Source organism: Emys orbicularis, chromosome 1, assembly GCF_028017835.1.
Source record: "Emys orbicularis isolate rEmyOrb1 chromosome 1, rEmyOrb1.hap1, whole genome shotgun sequence".
Taxonomy (NCBI): Eukaryota; Metazoa; Chordata; order Testudines; family Emydidae; genus Emys; species Emys orbicularis.
This window is the reverse complement of record NC_088683.1, coordinates 115,024,481-115,043,600: the sequence shown is the minus strand read 5'-3', so window position 1 is coordinate 115,043,600 and position 19,120 is coordinate 115,024,481. Positions and strand designations below refer to the sequence as shown.

General features: G+C 44.1%; 1 protein-coding gene across 1 annotated transcript in view; it reads left to right on the top strand.

Annotated features, from left to right (window-relative positions):
- LOC135892024 (sodium- and chloride-dependent betaine transporter-like) overlaps window positions 1-19,120 on the top strand; it is a 57,010-nt gene that overhangs the window by 26,522 nt on the left and 11,368 nt on the right. The window contains exon 11 of the mRNA XM_065419709.1: window positions 12,340-12,442. Within this exon, the coding sequence (XP_065275781.1) occupies window positions 12,340-12,442 (103 nt within the window). The remainder of the gene's footprint in view (window positions 1-12,339; window positions 12,443-19,120) is intronic.

Below are 19,120 nucleotides of genomic sequence, written 5' to 3'. Positions count from 1 at the left end.
TAGTCTACATTCCATACTTATCTAATACAAGGTCGCAACAACTTCTCACACAGTACTTTCCCACTCGCCTCACACAATCCTCGCTTCTACAAATCTCGCGTTATTAGGGTTACAGCTAGCCTGACTCTTGCTCACAAACTACACTATTTGCATTGAAATCCCCTTCATTTCCATCTCTACTTCCACACACACCCCTTTTGTGCTTCTAGCACAACAAACATTCTTAAATCTCCATTTGCATCAAGCCTTGGATTTCAGATTCTACATCAAATGCTTCAACCTTAGGGGTTTTAATTGGATGCAATGACAATGCATGATTAGTATGGACATGAAAGGTATTACTATTATTATGTCCTTTACAACAACAATAACATAATCCTAAACTAAACAACAATAAAAGCAGTAACATTCCCACAGTAATAATATGATGGGGTTGTTGTACAATTTTAGTCACAAAGCACAATACATCATACTTAGTACATAAAGAAGACACTCTATAAGCTGTATGAAAGGCATACTTTTCAACTTGATATATAGTTTGAAGCATGTGAATTTGCCCTTGTAATTCAGAGATTCTTTGAACCTCTGGTAACAGTGAAAGCAAATTTTGAAATCAATCAGGTACTAAACTAGTCCAATTAAAGGGTATCTGAAATCTCAGGGCTACTTGTAAAATTCTATCCGCAGGTCAGTAAATAATATGACTACCTGCAGCAGTAGTGAGATTAAAATGTATATCTCGCAACGTGGTGGTTTTAACATACATACAGCTATCATTAGCTTGAAAAAGTAGGTGTCCTGTAAGGGTAGTTCCTTGTCCCCTACCCTCCCAGCAAACGTTGTCATGAACAGTGACAACTTCCCCTTGCTTCAATTTCCTTACGTACTGAAGCTGTGGGGGTTCTAAGGGCCATAATGTCCAGTGCTTCCCTATTCCAATCCAAATATCGGGTGTTATTCCAGGAGCACTAACAGCAAATCGGCTAGGCATTACCAGGTGGTCTAATCTCCCAGATATCACAGTAAATAATCCAGTCCCACATGCATCCTCCCCATGGACCCGACAGGATTCGGTATGTAGGAGCCCACACCCCTCCTACCGGCCCATATGCTTGGGAGGAGCACTGCGAGTATATACAACTCCATCCTGAAAATCTCCAAGTATGTCTCCATGGCCACAAATCAGATGGCGTTCCTGAGGTATCTGTAAGAGCAATAGGCCATGCCTCATGCTCGAGATCACTCCGAATGGCCATCAGCTGGTCATTCAGGAAATCTTGAATTTCTGAACATGCCAAATCCCACTGCAATACCTTCCCAGCCTCAGTGATATTCAATACCATCTCTGTCCACAAATCCTGGTTATTGAACTAAGGGCAGAAATAACATGTAATTCACCAACTCCAGCTTGCACCTGGGTCAGCTGTGCTCCCCTAATAAGACCTGTGGCTTTCTCTAATTGTCCTAATTTCTCGTAATGTTCTTGGCTTTTAAAAATATTCCAAATTGCTGCTGCACTATTGGCACCATCCCATAGGGATCCGGTCAAGTCCCTCTTCTTTCTAGAGGAAATAACCCAGGCCCTTTGCTGTGCTAATCTAATGGCAGCCCCTTTTGAGCAGTTTGAATATGTGGAGGTGATCTGAAAACTGGATGAGGGCAGTGTGAATTTAACAGTCCCTAGTGTAGTATTAATCACAGTCCATCGATATCCTAATACATCTCTCTTTGGTGTAGTACTATGCCACATCTGTTGGTTGTATACCTTTATATACTTCCGAGAGGCATTGGCATAAGAGGGGGTATATTGCAATAGGGTACAGGTTACGTTATTAGTTACTGGAATCATTTCAGTACAAGTAAACTTTCCAGTGGCAGAACACACTCTTTGAGTATGAGTCTGATTATTTACTAATTGGGTAACCGAAACAATAAGGACCCCTTCCCCCTGATATACTACAGACCCCTGGGATGGCCATTATATCAACCCCATTATAAAATTTCTTAATTTCAAATTCTTGAAGCTCATTTGTAGTGATGCCATATATTTTTATCTCCTCTGACCAGTCTTTTTCCACTCAATTGTTCGCTTATATGGGATATCCTGAACCTTAAATTTTTTTTCCAAACAATATTTAAATAAATCACTCAAGTGTGAAGGCCTTGGCCATTGGGTTTTATCAGATATATGACATTGTCTGTATTTGGATGTGTTACAGGGATAATAATGTAATGGAGGAAATGGCGGGGGCAGTGGCAACAAGGTGCCTTTGGTATTTGTCATTTAAAATCCAATTAGGGAGGGCAATATATGCTGGAGGATTTATCCAAAAACACAGGGTGCAGCCTGTAGAATAAACCCCAAAATCCAATCAATGCCACGTTCTCAAGCATGGGTCCCACAAGTTTCTTCCTGCCAGTATATAATTCTTTGTTTCTTCACTAGGGTCAGTTCTTAATGTCTTTTGTAGTCAGGAATCCCTGGACTTTGGTGGTTTCAGTGGAGCAAGTGTTCCTTATTCTTTTTTCCTGAAACAGTCGTGGTTCAGCATGGTACAGGGGAGAGGTTACTAGCACATCACCCTGTAATGGTTTGATTCTTCTAGAAAAATCCAAAGGCACAGTAGGTCTGTCAGTGGACGAGGGAGAGGTTACTAGTACTTCGCCTTGTCCTTTTTTCCCTGCTGTCCAGAAGGCACAGCAGAGCTAGAAGGAGAAATAGGCTGATCATCAGTCGGAGAGTCATCTCCAGGTGGAGGGGTCTTTTCTTTGCGGTGAGAAGTGTGGGTCCAGGTAGGTAGTCCTTGGCACTTCACAGAGGTGTTGGTGGTTAACAGGACTTGGAAAGGGCCTTTCCAGCGTGGAGCCAAAGCAGTCTTTCATTGGTGGACCTTTACATAGATCCAATCTCCTGGTTTCAAGGAGTGGCAGGGCTGCTAGGGTTTTGTTTTGTTTCTGGGGGGGGGGGCGTAGCGCTTCTTTTACCTGTGAGAAAAGAAACCTAACACATTTCATTAATGCCTGGCAGTGTTTTGCAGATTTTACAGCTGCTTGGGCACATTCAAGCCTCCCTTCTTGGCTTTTTTTAACCTACAAAGAAAACTTCCACTCTTCACTCATACATCTTTTCCCAACAATGAACACATACACATTGCCATTATACAGTACTTTAGTCTTATTATTCAACTGTATGCCACGTAGACCCTTCCAGTAAAATAACTTTATTACAGAGCTTTGGAGCAACAAGCCAGGACAAGCACACCCACTTTTGAGGAGTCCACTCGGTACAACCTCTGGTGTCCAATAGCTTTTCTCCCTCTGCAGCCCTCTGGCAAGAAATCTGGGGTAGCCAGAAGGATCCCATGTGCAATATGGGGAGTGGGTTAACCTTTCATGTCATTGTTTCCAAAGACTGTTGGTGTGCAAATTTTAACAACAATTTTTTCTATTAAAAGATCTGGCCAATGAAATTTCTTTTTTCTTACTTAAGCAAATGTATTAGACTTTTTAGTATATCACATTTTCCTGATTTATCCAAACTTTGTATTTCAAGTTGAATAAAACAAGTATCTGCATTTTGATTTAACCCTTCTATTTGATTTTGAACTAGACTGTCCTATGAAAATATTAAACACAACAGTTCTGGCCACGAGACAAACACCACAAAACAGGACATAGAACACAGAACATAATTCCTATTGTGCCAGTAAATGCATGGTATGTTGAATGCTGTTCAGCTGGCATAAGTTTTCTCTGATTATCTGAAAGACAAAAAGAACAGAGGTCTACCCCTTCTGGGCAGTCAGTCATTGCTTAAAATATTTCCTTTATATACAAATACCCTTGTTGATTTCAGGCAAAACAGAGGAATTACCCCATATTTTCTTGTATTTGTTTCATAGGCAGCCCAGGTTTCAGTGGCTTCTACCTTATCAGTTAGATAATTTGCATTAATACAGATGCTTTCTGGCTTGCTTCTGGATCCAAAGCTATCCACAGCTTAAAGACTCTTACTTAAAAGGGACACAATTGTTTTTACCAGAATTTTGATTGCCTTTTACTTTGAACTCCTGCTTTCAAAACACACAACGATCTGAAAGAAAACACCACTTATTGTAGCCCCTTAGAGCCTAATAGGATTTTAATTAAGTAGCACTGTATATTTACATTTCTTTAGCTAATTCGATTAAATTGTTCATAGCCAAATGATTGCAATCAAATAATTTCTTTGCCTGGATTTATTTACAAACATTTCAAAGACACCAAGAATTTTTCTCTTTAGCATTTTACAAAGTTCAACTGCTTGATTCCCTTTAGCAACGACAGAGTTAATTTCTCACTCTTTCCTTAAATCACTTGTTTGTCTCCCAAAGGATACTTTTTATCAACTCAAATCACCATTTCAAGTATTGTCCTGGGGATTTGAAATCCCCATGCTTATACTTACTTACTCTTTTCCTTCCACTATGCCCTCAAAGTTTCCAACCTGTTTTCCAATCTCTCTATCTGTTGCCTGCCTGCTTGGCCCTGATCCTGCTTTCCTCGCTGAACCATCCCTTCCATGGGCACCGGCTTTGTTCCACTACCAATTTAGCAAGGAGGGTGGGGTTCTCAACTAGCCCCCACCCTTCCTGGTCTCTTCCCTTAAACATTCTTACTCACAAGGCTACCTGAGTCCTCCCTCGTGAGGCTTGCCACCTGGGCAAAAATGCATGGCCCATTGGCATTTAACTATTCAATTTCCTCTTTGTGGCAAACACACTGCTGTTACAGCATATGCTGAGCACAAATGGTTAAATTTTGACAAGTCCATGAAGGACCGGTACTTGCTTAGTCAGTGCTTCCTTTTCTGCCTGGAAGTCCTGTCTCAAGGCTTGCAACTTGCCCTGGGCGTATGTTTGAGTTGCTGCCTGGTTCATAACACTGGTCTACAATTTTTGAGAAGTCGTCTGCTTCAGAGATAAAATGTGCTATTTATTATGTATTTTGATGTGCTGAATTCAAATATGACAATTAAAACAACTGATTGGCTACTGTTTCTAAGATATTTAAGTTTTTACATTTTATGTCTATGTATATTGTGTAGATAGTGGAGTTTTAATCATAAATTGTAAACCTAGGTCTTTTCATGTGTTTATGGTTGCTTTACATGATAATATTTCACCTGTCCTGTTTATGTAACATTTTAAAAATCAGCAAAAGGGTTATATAAATAAAATTTATTATGAAACAAAAGGCAAAAAACTATTATGTACATAGTTTAGTCCTATTCAGTGTCAACTCAGCACTTCTTGGCTTGTCTCTTGTATTCATTAAATGGAGCATCTCTTGTCACTGTCCAGCAATAGTCTGCAAGCATTGATGGGCTCCATTTGCCCTGATAGCGTTTCTCCATTGTTGTAATGTCCTGGTGAAATCGCTCGCTGTGCTCATCGCTCACTGCTCCGCAGTTCGGTGGAAAAAAATCTAGATGAGAGTGCAAAAAAATGTATCTTTAGTGACATGTTGCAACCAAGGCTTTTGTATGTCTTGAGGAGGTTTTCCACCAACAACCTGTAGTTGTCTGCCTTGTTGTTTCTGAGAAAATTTATTGCCACTAACTGGAAGGCTTTCCATGCCGTCTTTTCCTTGCCACGCAGAACATGGTCAAATGCATCATCTCGAAGAAGTTCACGAATCTGAGCACCAACAAAGACACCTTCCTTTATCTTAGCTTCACTTAACCTTGGAAATTTTCCACGGAGGTACTTGAAAGCTGCTTGTGTTTTTGTCAATGGCCTTGACAAAGTTCTTCATCAGACCCAGCTTGATGTGTAAGGGTGGTAACAAAATCTTCCTTGATTCAACAAGTGGTGGATGCTGAACACTTTTCCTCCCAGGCTCCAATGACTGTCGGAGTGGCCAATCTTTCTTGATGTAGTGGGAATCTCTTGCACGACTAGCCCATTCGCAGAGAAAACAGCAGTACTTTGTGTATCCAGTCTGCACACCAAGCAAGAGAGCAACAACTTTCAAATGGCCACAAAGCTGCCACTGATGTTGGTCATAGTTTCTGCACCTCAAAAGTTGTTTCATGTTGTCATAGGTTTCCTTCATATGGACTGCATGACCAACTGGAATTGATGGCAAAACATTGCCATTATGCAGTAAAACAGCTTTAAGACTCGTCTTCAATGAATCAATGAACAGTCTCCACTCATCTGGATCGTGAACGATGTTGAGGGCTGCCATCACACCACCGATGTTGTTGCAGGCTACAAGATCACCTTCCATGAAGAAGAATGGGACAAGATCCTTTTGACGGTCACGGAACATGGAAACCCTAACATCACCTGCCAGGAGATTCCACTGCTGTAGTCTGGAGCCCAACAGCTCTGCCTTACTCTTGGGTAGTTCCAAATCCCTGACAAGGTCATTCAGTTCACCTTGTGTTATGAGGTGTGGTTCAGAGGAGGAGGATGGGAGAAAATGTGGGTCCTGTGACATTGATGGTTCAGGACCAGAAGTTTCATCCTCTTCCTCGTCTGACTCAAGTGAGAATGATTCTGGTGCATCAGGAACTGGCAGTCCTTCTCCGTGGGGTACTGGGCGTATAGCTGAGGGAATGTTTGGATAATGCACAGTCCACTTTTTCTTCTTTGACACACCTTTCCCAACTGGAGGCACCATGCAGAAATAACAATTGCTGGTATGATCTGTTGGCTCTCTCCAAATCATTGGCACTGCAAAAGGCATAGACTTCCTTTTCCTGTTCAACCACTGGCGAAGATTTGTTGCAGCATATGTGCGGGGCCCACCTCTTGTCCTGATCTCCAATTTTGCAGCCAAAATAAAGGTGATACGCTTTCTTAACCATAATGGTTATACTGCACTTTTGTGATGCAAAAGTCACTTCACCACAAACATAGCAGAAGTTATCTGCACTGTTCACACAAGTACGAGGCATCTCTGCTCACTTTGGCTAAACAGAAATGTGTCCCTTTGCAAAATCAAACACTGACAAATAAGAGAGCACGACACTGTATGATTTCTAGAGCTGATATAGGGCAATTTGTTCAGCAGAGTGATGTAAGCTTCGTTATGATTGCATCATCCATGACTTCTAGGAATAACATGATGCAATTCATATCATGTATGACGCAATACCAGCTTCAGATTGCATCATTCATTGTTTTGCCTAAAAAGCAAGTACTGTCCAAACCCAGTCATAGATTTATTCATAGATCCAGTCAAAGATGTATTTTAGTCATTTCTGGTTTAAATTGAGATCCCTTCCCTTTATAACTCACTTATCCTCCGCCATTCCCAAGTCAAGGGTCATATATACTGACCCAATAGCATATCTTGAAAACTAGAGCCAATCAACAATTTTAAGCATCATTTTCGTTCTCAGTGACCCAGAATTAGTAAAGTTTGACTACATTTATTTCAGAAGCATTTTGGCTGTAGAGCAGTGATAATCTATGCTCTTAATTGCTCAATTCTAGTTATCAAGTACACATCTCTTCCCTTTTCTCCAACAATCTGGGGGCTCGTCCAGGGTGGTAACACCTGCTGAGACAGTGGCAATTGCTGCGGATCATTCCCCTTCGAACCCCAGGGCGCCACAATAGAGATAAGAGACCTTTTGAAATCTCTATTGGGGTGTCGGAGGAGGACTGTCCGTGGGGCCGTTTGTCCCTGTTGGGCTTATGCCATCCGAACTTATTGACTGTGCAGCAAGATCAGATGCGGAGCGGTACTGGGGAACTGTTTGGCCGCCCCCAATAAGGACAGTTTGAAGTGGTACTGAGGACTTAGTTTGCCACCCTCAATAAGGTAGTTGTATGAAGTACTGGGGACTATAGTTTGGCCGCCCCCAATAAGGTTAATGTATAAGGGAAATGCATTAGGTTAATGCACCGGTGCTGAGGGGTTGTTACCACCTCAAAAGGGAAAGTGTATTGAGTCCGGACATAAGGTAAAGCTGCATCATGGTATTTAGAAATAGAGGCCTTGGGGTGTGTGTGTGTGTGTGTGTGTGTGTGTGTGTGTGTGTGTGTGTGTGTGTACACCAGTGTGAATGAGAGTCACAGGAAGACGCCCAGAGCCATCTGCGAAGCCGTAGGCTCATGACCGGAGACACTCTAACGCAAGCCCTGTGACTCCACCTAGTGGACTGGTAAAAGGTCCTGACTACGGTGGCTCTCTCGGCCTGGCATTGTCCAGCGAGGGGTCTGCCTGGGTCTAGGATTGTGTGATCCCATCTTCCCTTCCCTTTTCCTCTCCGTGAGCCACTGACTGGTCTGATCATCTCACTGGAAGCGGTGCCATCTCTCTGAGACTAGCCAACGCTTTTTGCTGAAGGGAGGTGTAGGAAGGTCGTGGACATCCTTGTTAATCTTTCCTGTGTGAGTGACCTGAGTGGAAAGTAGTGTGATACCCTTAGTTTATGAGCCGCTAGGGGACAGGGCGCCCTCCCTGTGTGTGTGATTGGAAAATGAGTGGGGGACAGTCTAAGCATTTCCCCTCACCCCCTAAGGGTACCCTAGCATATTACATGTACGTACACTATGGTCCTAGAACCTGCAGATATTTAGAAAATTGGAATCTTTACACACGTGAAAATCCATCTAAACAATGCCCACTAGAAGGTACCTTCAATCTAGATAAGATCATACATATCAGAGGAGCTTTTAATCACCAAAAAGCCTCTGACACACAGTGGGAGCAATTTGTCTATTGAGGAAAGGAACGGGTTAATTTGAAATTCAGCTTGGCCCAGAGACAAAGAGAAATCTATGCTCTTAATTGCTCAATTCTAGTTATCAAGTACACATCTCTTCCCTTTTCTCCGACTTCTCTATTGCCCAGTCCTGCTACGACTTGGGGTAGATCCACCTGACACCCTTCCCGGTCAACCGGGGTGGAGAGAGGAATGCTAAACCCCTCTCCGGTTCTCAGACTTACTGCGGCTGAGAGTGGGCACACCTTTAATTATGCAATCCTCAACATATAACACCAACAGTACCAAACAAAGCAAACATAAAATAACAAGGGCAAAACAAATAGATGGTGTGCATTCTGCAGGGATCCCCTCTTACTCAATTTTCCACCAAACTGTGACAGATTTCTGTTACCAATCTATCCCTTGTGTCAGGTACTCAGGCTGACACCGCAGGATTGTTGAGGGAAGATAAAGAAAACACACCATATGACTGAATTTTAAAGCTTCATTAATAAAATAATAAAACAACAGAGAGCGTTGGGAACACTCCCACATCACTCACGGGAAGAAAAACGTTAATGCCCGAAGCCCTAAGCCACTTTCATACTCAAACACGTATGTCCAGACTGGCCACGTCTGTGTATAACGTCCAGAGAAGTGGGGGGAGTGGACGGGAGATTATCCTGTATACAGCTTTTCCAGAGATACGCTGTGCAATCTCCAACTTGCTTCCACTCTTGGGAGGACTGTTCTTTTACACCCTGGGGTCTCCTGCAGCATCTCTTTCAGAGATTCCAGTCCAGGCCGGCTGCCTGTGGCTTCTTCAGCGTCCCCAAACCACACCGGCTCCAGGGTCACAAAGGCAGACTGTTGGATCTCACTGGACAGCTAAGCTTTGCAAATGTAATCTCAGTCCTGTAACTTGTATTGCCTTTGGTTTACCTCTGTCTAAATTTTTTCACAGCCAGCTGGGGCTGAAAGCAGTTTTTTCTTTGTACTTGGCATGGTCTGTGTTGATTCTTGACCTTGAACGCTAAATTTTACTGCAATACCTTCCCAGCATGTGGGGGAGAGGGATATGGACTTGTTTGGAGCAGTATTATCTGTATCTCACACAGTTAGTTATTCTCTCTCTCTCTTTAGGTTAGTTTATTAGCTGGTGCATATCAGAACCAATAGTTCTTCTTTCTTATATAGTGCCAGTTGAGATGTTGTCGTACTGTATAGCTGAGCCTTCCTCTGGGGTATATCTCAGAGATAACCTAGCACAGGGGTCAGTAACCTTTCAGAAGTGGTGTGCCGAGTCTTCATGTATTCACTCTAATTTAAGGTTTTGCGTGCCAGTAATACAATTTAATGTTTTTAGAAGGTCTTTTTCTATAATATACAACTAAACTATTGTTGTATATAAAGTAAATAAGGTTTTTAAGATGTTTAAGAAGCTTCATTTAAAATTAAATTAAAATGCAGAGTCCCCCAGACCAGTGGCCAGGACCCGGGCAGTATGAGTACCACTGAAAATCAGCTCGCGTGCTGCCTTTGGCACGCGTGCCATAGGTTGCCTATCCCTGAACCTAGCACCAGGGAAGGGCCACCTGAAAGGAACTTTATATCCAAACTCCAGTCCTGATGGCTCTCAGGTCAAAAGTAGAGGAGCTACACGTGAGATGTGAATGCTGCCAGTCTTTGTCTGCATTAAATTTTAGTTTGTACTGACTTCACTAGTGCTTTTTATGTAGCCTGTTGTAAAACTAGGCAAATATCGAGATGAGTTGATGTACCCCCTGGAAAACCTTGGAGTATCCCCAAGGTATGTGTACCCCTGGTTGAGAACCACTGATTTAGAGGAAAGAAGTCATTGATAGCTGCTCCCCACACTCTGGAGACAGCAGGATCTTGCTATCTGATACAACCCTTAACCTCTCTTAGGTGGCATTCTTGCAGTCATCTGAAAATTCAGAGGTCCTTGCTGAGATTTTACTTGGGAGAATTCCCACAGAAGGCAATAGGAGTTTTGCCCGAGTAAGGACTGTGTGAAAACTGCATCAGGACTTCAGGACCTATCTAACTTCCCTGGGGCTTTTACACATTGCCCATCATTGCAGGATAATCTAAACACTGCACAAAGCTTGCTCAGTGTTTGGTGGGATTAATAGGAAAGCTTTTCTTCTGTCTCCATGGCCATTCAAGGGGTTGAATAATTTTCCAATGTATCTGCTCCACTTTTTTTCTTTTCTTGGAGGTGCTATTTTCTTGTCAAGACAAGTTGTGAGAACACGAGAGTCAGATTGTACAAATAGCTCTCCTGAGAGTAGAACAAATGCTCAGTCCATTGTACTGTCATTGCACAACAGAGAGCCAAAGGCCGTTGCTTCCACAGGGCTTCCAACTATGCTTGGGACCTTGAGACCCTATGCTTGGGATCTCAACATGCTTGTAACATGTAGAGATGGGCTTGAACTAGAATCCCGGCATCTAACCATATTGAACTTCAGGGTAGTTCACACCTGGAGCTAAACTTTACGGCTTATGCCCAAAGCTCAACATAGCCAAGGACCACTGTCAAGGTTCCTTCCCCACTCTGAACTTTAGGGTACAGATGTGGGCGACCTGCATGAGAAGCTCTAAGCTCAATTAACAGCTTAGATCTGGTCTGGCTGCCACCACTCCCAAGCACTAATTCCCTTCCCTGGGTAGCCTTGAGAGACTTCACCAATTTCCTGGTGAACACAGATCCAAACCCCTTGGATCTTAACACAAGGAGAAATTAACCATCCCCCCTCCTTTCTCCCACCACCTCCTGGTGGATCCAGATCCAACCCCTTGGATCTAAAAACAAGGAAAAATCAATCAGGTTATTAAAAAAGGCTTTTAATTAAAGAAAAGAAAGGTAAAAGAAAACCCTCTGGGAGAGATTAGCATACCAGCTACTCTCATAGACAACAGATTCCAAACACAGAGGATGTTCCCCTGGGCAAAAACTTACACAAAAAATACCCAAATACCCAATTTGACTATTCCTCTAATTGCAAAAGACAGGTTACAAAGAAATAAACATAAACCTATTTATTTCCTTCACTAATACTCACTACTTAATAAGAGGCTGAATTCTGGAGCTTTCCCACTCCGGTCCAAAGTGAAAACTGACCCAGACAAAGGGAACTTCCCTCCTTTCTTTTGAACCATCTTCTCCTCCCATTGGTTCCTCTGGTCAGGTGTCAGCTAGGCTAGGTGAACTTCTTAACCCTTTACAGGTAAAAGAGGCATTAACCCTTAACTATCTGTTTATGACAACCACATTCAGAAACAGTGCGAGAAACTTGCCAGGGAGCATGGTCTATAGCAGAGTTTAAAACCCCCAAATCCCTGTTCTCTGTGGACACTGAAATCATGCTATGAAATGATTGTGAAACATCATCCTGGCCCCATGCCTGACCATCATTTTAGTGCATGGTGGTACCTAGTATAATTTCTTAGTGTGGACAGGCCTAGAGAGAGATCCTTCCTCCAACGCCCCTTTGCTCTGTTCCCCTGTCCCTCAGCCTTGTTTTGTACTTGTCCAAATTCCATTTTCTCTTTCACATACCCTTCTGCTGAGCTCTCCACGTCTCCCCTTTCTCTGCTTGACACAGGGTGGAATGTACATCTTCCAGCTGTTTGATTATTATGCTGCCAGCGGTACGTGCCTACTGGTCCTGACCATTTTTGAAGTCATCTGTGTTGGCTGGGTGTATGGTAAGTGGAACACAAAGACCCGGGCTGCTATGGGAGGGATGGGAATAGCCATGTCAGCCCCAGGGAAAAGCAGGAGTGCCTCGTGCTTCTGATTTAATCTGTTCACCCATGGGATTCCTCAGTCCCCACACACTTAGTGTAGGAATGATTCTTATCTCTGCTTTGAAAGGGATTTTCCCAGGAAGAGAAGTGAATTCAGTCTTCCTGCTCATTCAGGCATAGGTTCTGTCTCCCACACACTGTGCTGTTCTGCCTGTGGACCTCTAGCCCTTTCTGGCTGACACAGACTATGCTCATTTAGAGCAGAAGAGGATTCTCCACGTAGGAGTGGCACTGGCTGCAGTTTTATGGCTGACCTGTCATGCGAACTCCCTCTGTCTTTCTGTTAATTTAATCCTGACAATTTATTTAACCTGAAATTCCATATACATACACACTGTGAATTAGCATGCATAAAACTCATTTGCATAGTGTCTGGCCACAGTTACAAATGAAATTAAAGGTCTGATCTAGCGCCCAGTGAAATCAATAGAAAACGCCCAATGACTTCAAGAGGAGCAAGGTTGAACCCCAAAAGCTTGTGCCTGTTCTCTCTGTGTGTGCATGTTTCTGTGTGAGAGAGATTTATACAAATGCAAAAACCAGAGCATGGATTCATTGCAGGACCACCCAAAATGCTGCCTTAGGGCATCACTTCACCTCGTATTTGCTCTGGTTATCTAAAACAGTCCTCATGGTTTCAATCTCAGCTCTGATGCAGCAAGAGGACTGTATGTGAGCTCTCTTCTGGAACAGTTAATCCCAGTGTGTACACTGTTGTTTGGAGAATGCTCCCTGCAGCATGTTATTGTGGCATCAGCCTTCAAATCCAGAGCTCTGAAAACTTATCAATTTATTCTACACTCGGTTTTCAGAGCTGGGAAAAAATTACATTAGTGCTTCCCCTTTGGCAAAGGCCATCAGTGGGTTTGACTCAGCCTGGTCTGTTTACAGGACTAAAGCTGTGGACCTGAAATCTCAAATCCTTGTAACAGTGCCTTGCTGACAGGCAGGAGGAAGCTACCTAGTAGCTGGCAATAGGGAAGCTTGGAATGAGTGTTTGTGTTAGCGCCACTGCTGTAATAATTTGCAGCGTAAGCCAGAGAATCGGTGCTGCTGACCCATAGCCAGGGGAAAACCCATTAACTGGCATTAGTCACTTTTTTTTTTAAACTAACTCCCCCATTTTTTTCTACTGACTCCATTTGAACACTCTTAGAAATGAAGCCAGCAAGTGCAAATTAGAGTAAAGCCATTACAATCACAACATGTATTGTCCTGACCTGACCTATGAGGAAATGTTAAAAAAACAAAACAAAACTGGGCATGTTTAGTCTTAAGAAAAGAAGACGGGGCAGGGGTGGGGGGGGAGCTGAGAACAGTCTTCAAATATATTAAGGGCTGTTCTAAAGAAGTTGGGGGTCAGTTGTTCTCCAGGTCCACTGAAGGTCGGACAAGACATAATTGGCTTAATGTAAAATAAGGGAGATTTAGGTTAGATATGAGGAAAAACTTCCTAACTATAAATAGTAGTTAAGCACTGGAACAGGCTTCCAAGGGAGGTTGTGGAATCCCCATCATTGGAGGTTTTTAAGAATAGGTTAGACAAACACCTGTCAGGGATGGTCTAGGTTCACTTGGTCCTGCCTCTGAGCAGGGGCTGGACTCGATGCCCTCTTGAGGTCCCTTCCCGCCCCACGTATCTATAATTCTATGAATACGCAGCATGCTAACACTCAGCAGGATAGTGGCTCCCAACAGGGCTGGCTCTCTTCTTCGTTCCCAGCTGCTATCATAGAATCATAGAATATCAGGGTTGGAAGGGACCTCAGGAGGTCATCTAGTCCAACCCACTGCTCAAAGCAGGACCAATTCCCAACTAAATCATCCCAGCCAGGGCTTTGTCAAGCCGGGCCTTAAAAACCTCCAAGGAAGGAGATTCCAGCACCTCCCTAGGTAAAGCATTCCAGAGCTTCACCACCCTCCTAGTGAAACAGTGTTTCCTAATATCCAACCTAGACCTCCCCCACTGCAACTTGAGACCATTGCTCCTTGTTCTGTCATCTGCCACCACTGAGAACAGCCGAGCTCCATCCTCTGTGGAACCCCCCCCCCCAGGTAGTTGAAAGCAGCTATCAAATCCCCCCTCATTCTTCTCTTCTGGAGACTAAACAATCCCAGTTCCCTCAGCCTCTCCTCATAAGTCATGTGCTCCAGACCCCTAATCATTTTTGTTGCCCTCCGCTGGACTCTTTCCAATATTTCCACATCCTTCTTGTAGTGTGGGGCCCAAAACTGGACACAGTACTCCAGATGAGGCCTCACCAATGTCGCATAAAGGGGAACAATCACGTCCCTCGATCTGCTGGCAATGCCCCTACTTATACAGCCCAAAATGCCATTAGCCTTCTTGGCAACAAGAGCACTCTGTTGACTCATATCCAGCTTCTCGTCCACTGTGACCCCTAGGTCCTTTTCTGCAGAACTGCTACCTAGCCATTCGGTCCCTAATCTGTAGCAGTGCATAGGATTCTTCCGTCCTAAGTGCAGGACTCTGCACTTGTCCTTGTTGAACCTCATCAGGTTTCTTTTGGCCCAATCCTCCAATTTGTCTAGGTCCCTCTGTATCTGATCCCTACCCTCCAGCGTATCTACCACGCCTCCCAGTTTAGTGTCATCTGCAAACTTGCTGAGAGTGCAGTCCACACCATCCTCCAGATCATTAATGAAGATATTAATCAAAACCGGCCCCAGGACTGACCCTTGGGGCACTCCGCTTGAATCCGGCTGCCAACTAGACATGGAGCCATTGATCACTACCCGTTGAGCCCGACGATCTAGCCAGCTTTCTATCCACCTTACAGTCCATTCATCCAGCCCATACTTCTTTAACTTGGCGGCAAGAATACTGTGGGAGACCGTATCAAAAGCTTTGCTAAAGTCAAGGAATAACACATCCAATGCCATTACAGACTGCTAAGAGTGCCCTGACTTCATTGCTAGTAAGTCTTTTCTACATGAGCAATCGGTGAGGTTGTCACCAGGATGTTATATGATCACAGTTGGGAAGGGATGTGGCCTGTGCAATTGTGAACGGGGAGGCGTGATGCTCAGGAGGCCGTCTGTCTGTAAATGTGGTCCACGCCCTGGCAGTGTTTGAGAAGCCCTGCAATAGGGGGAATGAAATCTCATTGCCCTAGAATGAATGGAATCCTCCCCCCTAGAATTTAAACACAGCCCGGGTTTTCTTCCACAAGATCGCCTGGGGAGCTTCACCTTTAGGATGCATCCCTCAAACAGACCTTCTCCTGGTGGAGATACAGAGTCACACAGGGATTGGGCCCCAGGATCTGTTCTCTTTTTAGTAAGAGAGAGGGAGGGGAGTAACTCCCTTTATGGGGCTCTTTCACTAATTTCTGTAATGTGTGTCCAGCTACGACAGCTCTGGGCTCCTTCCTGCATATAAAGATTGACGAAGAACAAGGTTTCCCCCTCACCACCCTCATGGAGCATTACTCCTCTGGCTAACTGCATGGGTTATCCCTTTCTCCGGAGCACTAGCACTGACCATCAGATACCGGACATAATGATCCATCTGGTCTGATCAATTAAGTCAGATATGATTCTAAGAGGTGCTGACTGCCTGCAGTTCTCACTAAAGTCAAGGAGGGATGGGGGTGCTCAGCACGGCTAAGTATTAGACCCCAAGCCTGGAAATGTCTGATCTCTAAGCGACAACACTCAAGTTATAACTTGAGTGAAACTTTGCAATGAAGATAAGCCCATAATCAGTTCCTGCAGGAATTAAGCTCTTTTGGAGGGGTGGGTGGGGAGGAGAAGAGGTTTCTAACTCCTATGATTGTGGAGACAACCTTCCAAAGGGATGCTGAGGCAGCGCTGTCAGACTGAGTTTGGAGAGAGAGAAGCCATTGTTTCTCTATTGTGATACCTTACACTGTTCCTTTGGCAAGCAGTGAAGCCAGCCACTGGAGAATTCCACCTGCATAGGAGAACCTCAGGAGGGGGTAGTTGCTGTAGTGACTTTATGCCAACCCCTCTCCCTGTAGTCTGTGCAGGAGATAAGGCCGGAGGAAGGGAGCATAGCCCCAGTGACCCCTGGCTGCCACAACACCCCCTTGGGACCATTAGCAGTCAGTGTCTAGTAGAGAATCCACCAGACTTGTCTAATTTATGCCAGGAACAGGCCCTGTGTTTGCACAGTCTAGGATTGAGGAGCTACAGGGGGCAGTTCTGTGCCCTAGCCCCAGCTGCACCAAGTCCATCGAGAGGCGTGAGAGTTCTTCCCACCTCCCTGGGGTGCTGTGTTTCAGGAGCTCTGCTGTCATTGTGATTGTAAACTCGCAGGGCAGGGACTCGGTGTCTTCCCGTGTGTTTGTGCAACGCCCAGCAGAATGGGGCCCTGATCCTGATTGGGTGCTACAGCAATGTAATTAACACATAAGAATGAATTACACTTTTTTTTTTGGCCCTCCTCCCATCTTCAGCATGGATTCCTGGACAACTAATCTTCGCCATCGCCTCTTCTCTTTCATAACATCATCCCTGACTGGTGCTCTTTCCTTCCCCTCTCATGCCTCCACTCACTCTTCTGCTTTCCTTTCCCTTCTGCAGCTTTAGCCTACTGAACAGGTACTTGTGCTTTCCCTGCCATCCAATGGATGGGTTGCTTAGAGGGCTCTGCTGCCTCTTTGCCAGACTGCCATATTTTAGCTTCTCTCTGGTTATGCTTTTCAAACTCATGTCTTTAATGCCTCCTCATCAGTCTCCCTCTATTTCGGGCAAGGTGAAGGCCTCTGGGGACTTTATCCTGGTCTAAATATTGCCACATAAGGTTTGCATTGGAGACTGCCAGTGTCTTTCCATTTGTTCGCCTTCAATGAATTCTCTTTGCCCGTGCCTTGTGCTGGTTTCCAGTTCTCCCACCTCATGACACATCTCACTCTTGCCCATGACTATAGAATTTTAATGGTCAGTAAACTGTCCCTTGGTTTCTTCCCACTCACACATGCACCACGCACCATCTCTCTGCTTCATTCTTCATCACTTTCCTTAGAGCCCATGTTTCTGTTCCATGGAAGGTTGTTAACTGTCAACCTGATCTTTTCAAATAGCTTCCCCAGCGGCTTCTTGTCCATCCTGGAGTCTTCTCCTCAGCTCTGCCTTCTGCTTTGGAATAACAGGGACTGGTTATCTGAGGCAAGTATCCACTTTAGCAGCTTTCCCGTCCACTATGATCTATTCTTGTTCTACATTTGCATGTGACATTTCAGAGCTATGTCTCTGCCTACTGTGCAGATTGCTTATAATTTAATCTGCAGACTCCCAAGTCCCGGTAGCTCACACTTCTACTCCCCCGCTCCACTCTATCCCATCCTGAACTGAAATGACTTTTTGAGCCACTTTTGAAATGAGCCAACACCATGGCTGATGAATTCCAGTGTAGACAAGTGCCAAGAAATGCATGTTGAGAAGAAGAATTTAAAATACCCACATGCACTGATGGCTTCTGAATTTGTTTCATCCTCTCAGAAAAGAGATCTAGGCATCACTATGGTCATGTCAGTGAAGGTGTCTGCTCAGTGTGTGGTGCTAGTTGAAGATGTGATTGAGGCTGCATTAAGAAAAGAGAGAATAAAACAGACAACACGGCTGTTCAGTGAATAGCTCAGAGAACAGAGAGTCTGAAGAACTTGGGCCAGATCCTCAACTGGAGCTATGCCAGTGTGCACCAGCTAAGGATTTGGGCCGTGGTTTCCATTCTGGGCTTTCCTATTGCTTAGCTGGGCAGATCTTGGACAAGTTATTTGGCTTCTCTGTGCCTCAGCTTACTCCTCGATAGAATAGGAACAATAATATCTACTTTTGTAAAGTGCTTTGAGATCCTCAAATGAAAGGTTCTATAGGACTGCAAATGATGATTATGCTACTCTATGAATGGGTTGTATAGTTGAATTCTGCTTTTGGCTTTGGTGAGTTCATCTCAAATTAGAGAAAGAAGGGCAATCAAACGGAGGATGGTAGTTACTGTATGAGCAATTGCATCTTTTTATCTTTTCTCATAATACAAGAACAAGGGGAGACAGAGAGCCACAAATTTAAAATGGATTGAAGGAAATCTTTTTTTCCCTTAATGCACCATATAATTAACCTGAGGAACTCACCATTGCTGGATAGTCTTGAGAAAACCAAAATTTAATAACTTCAAAAATGGATTAGACACATTTGAACTTGAACAGCATCTGCGGTTCTTATAGGCTAGAGAAAACATTATAAGGGCTCTGCATCCTGATGCTTCAGGGCATAAACAGATCACCAGCTGGGTTCAGAAAGAAACTTCCCCTCTGGATATAGGTTTGCAAAATTAGGGGAACTGTCAATGGGGTTTTTATGTCTTCTAAAACATCCAACACTGGTCACTTGCAGAGGAGATATTAGGGTTCATGGACTATTGCTTTGTTCCAGTCTGGCAACTCTTAGGATGCGCAGGATAAAAGCAGACATGTCTGTTCCTTCCAGCGAAGATCGCTTTGGGGAGATCTTTAGGGCATTCCCTCCCGTAATGCATATAATCCTTCTTCAGCCTGATTACTTTGTCATTTGCTTGGGAAAGGTAGATCA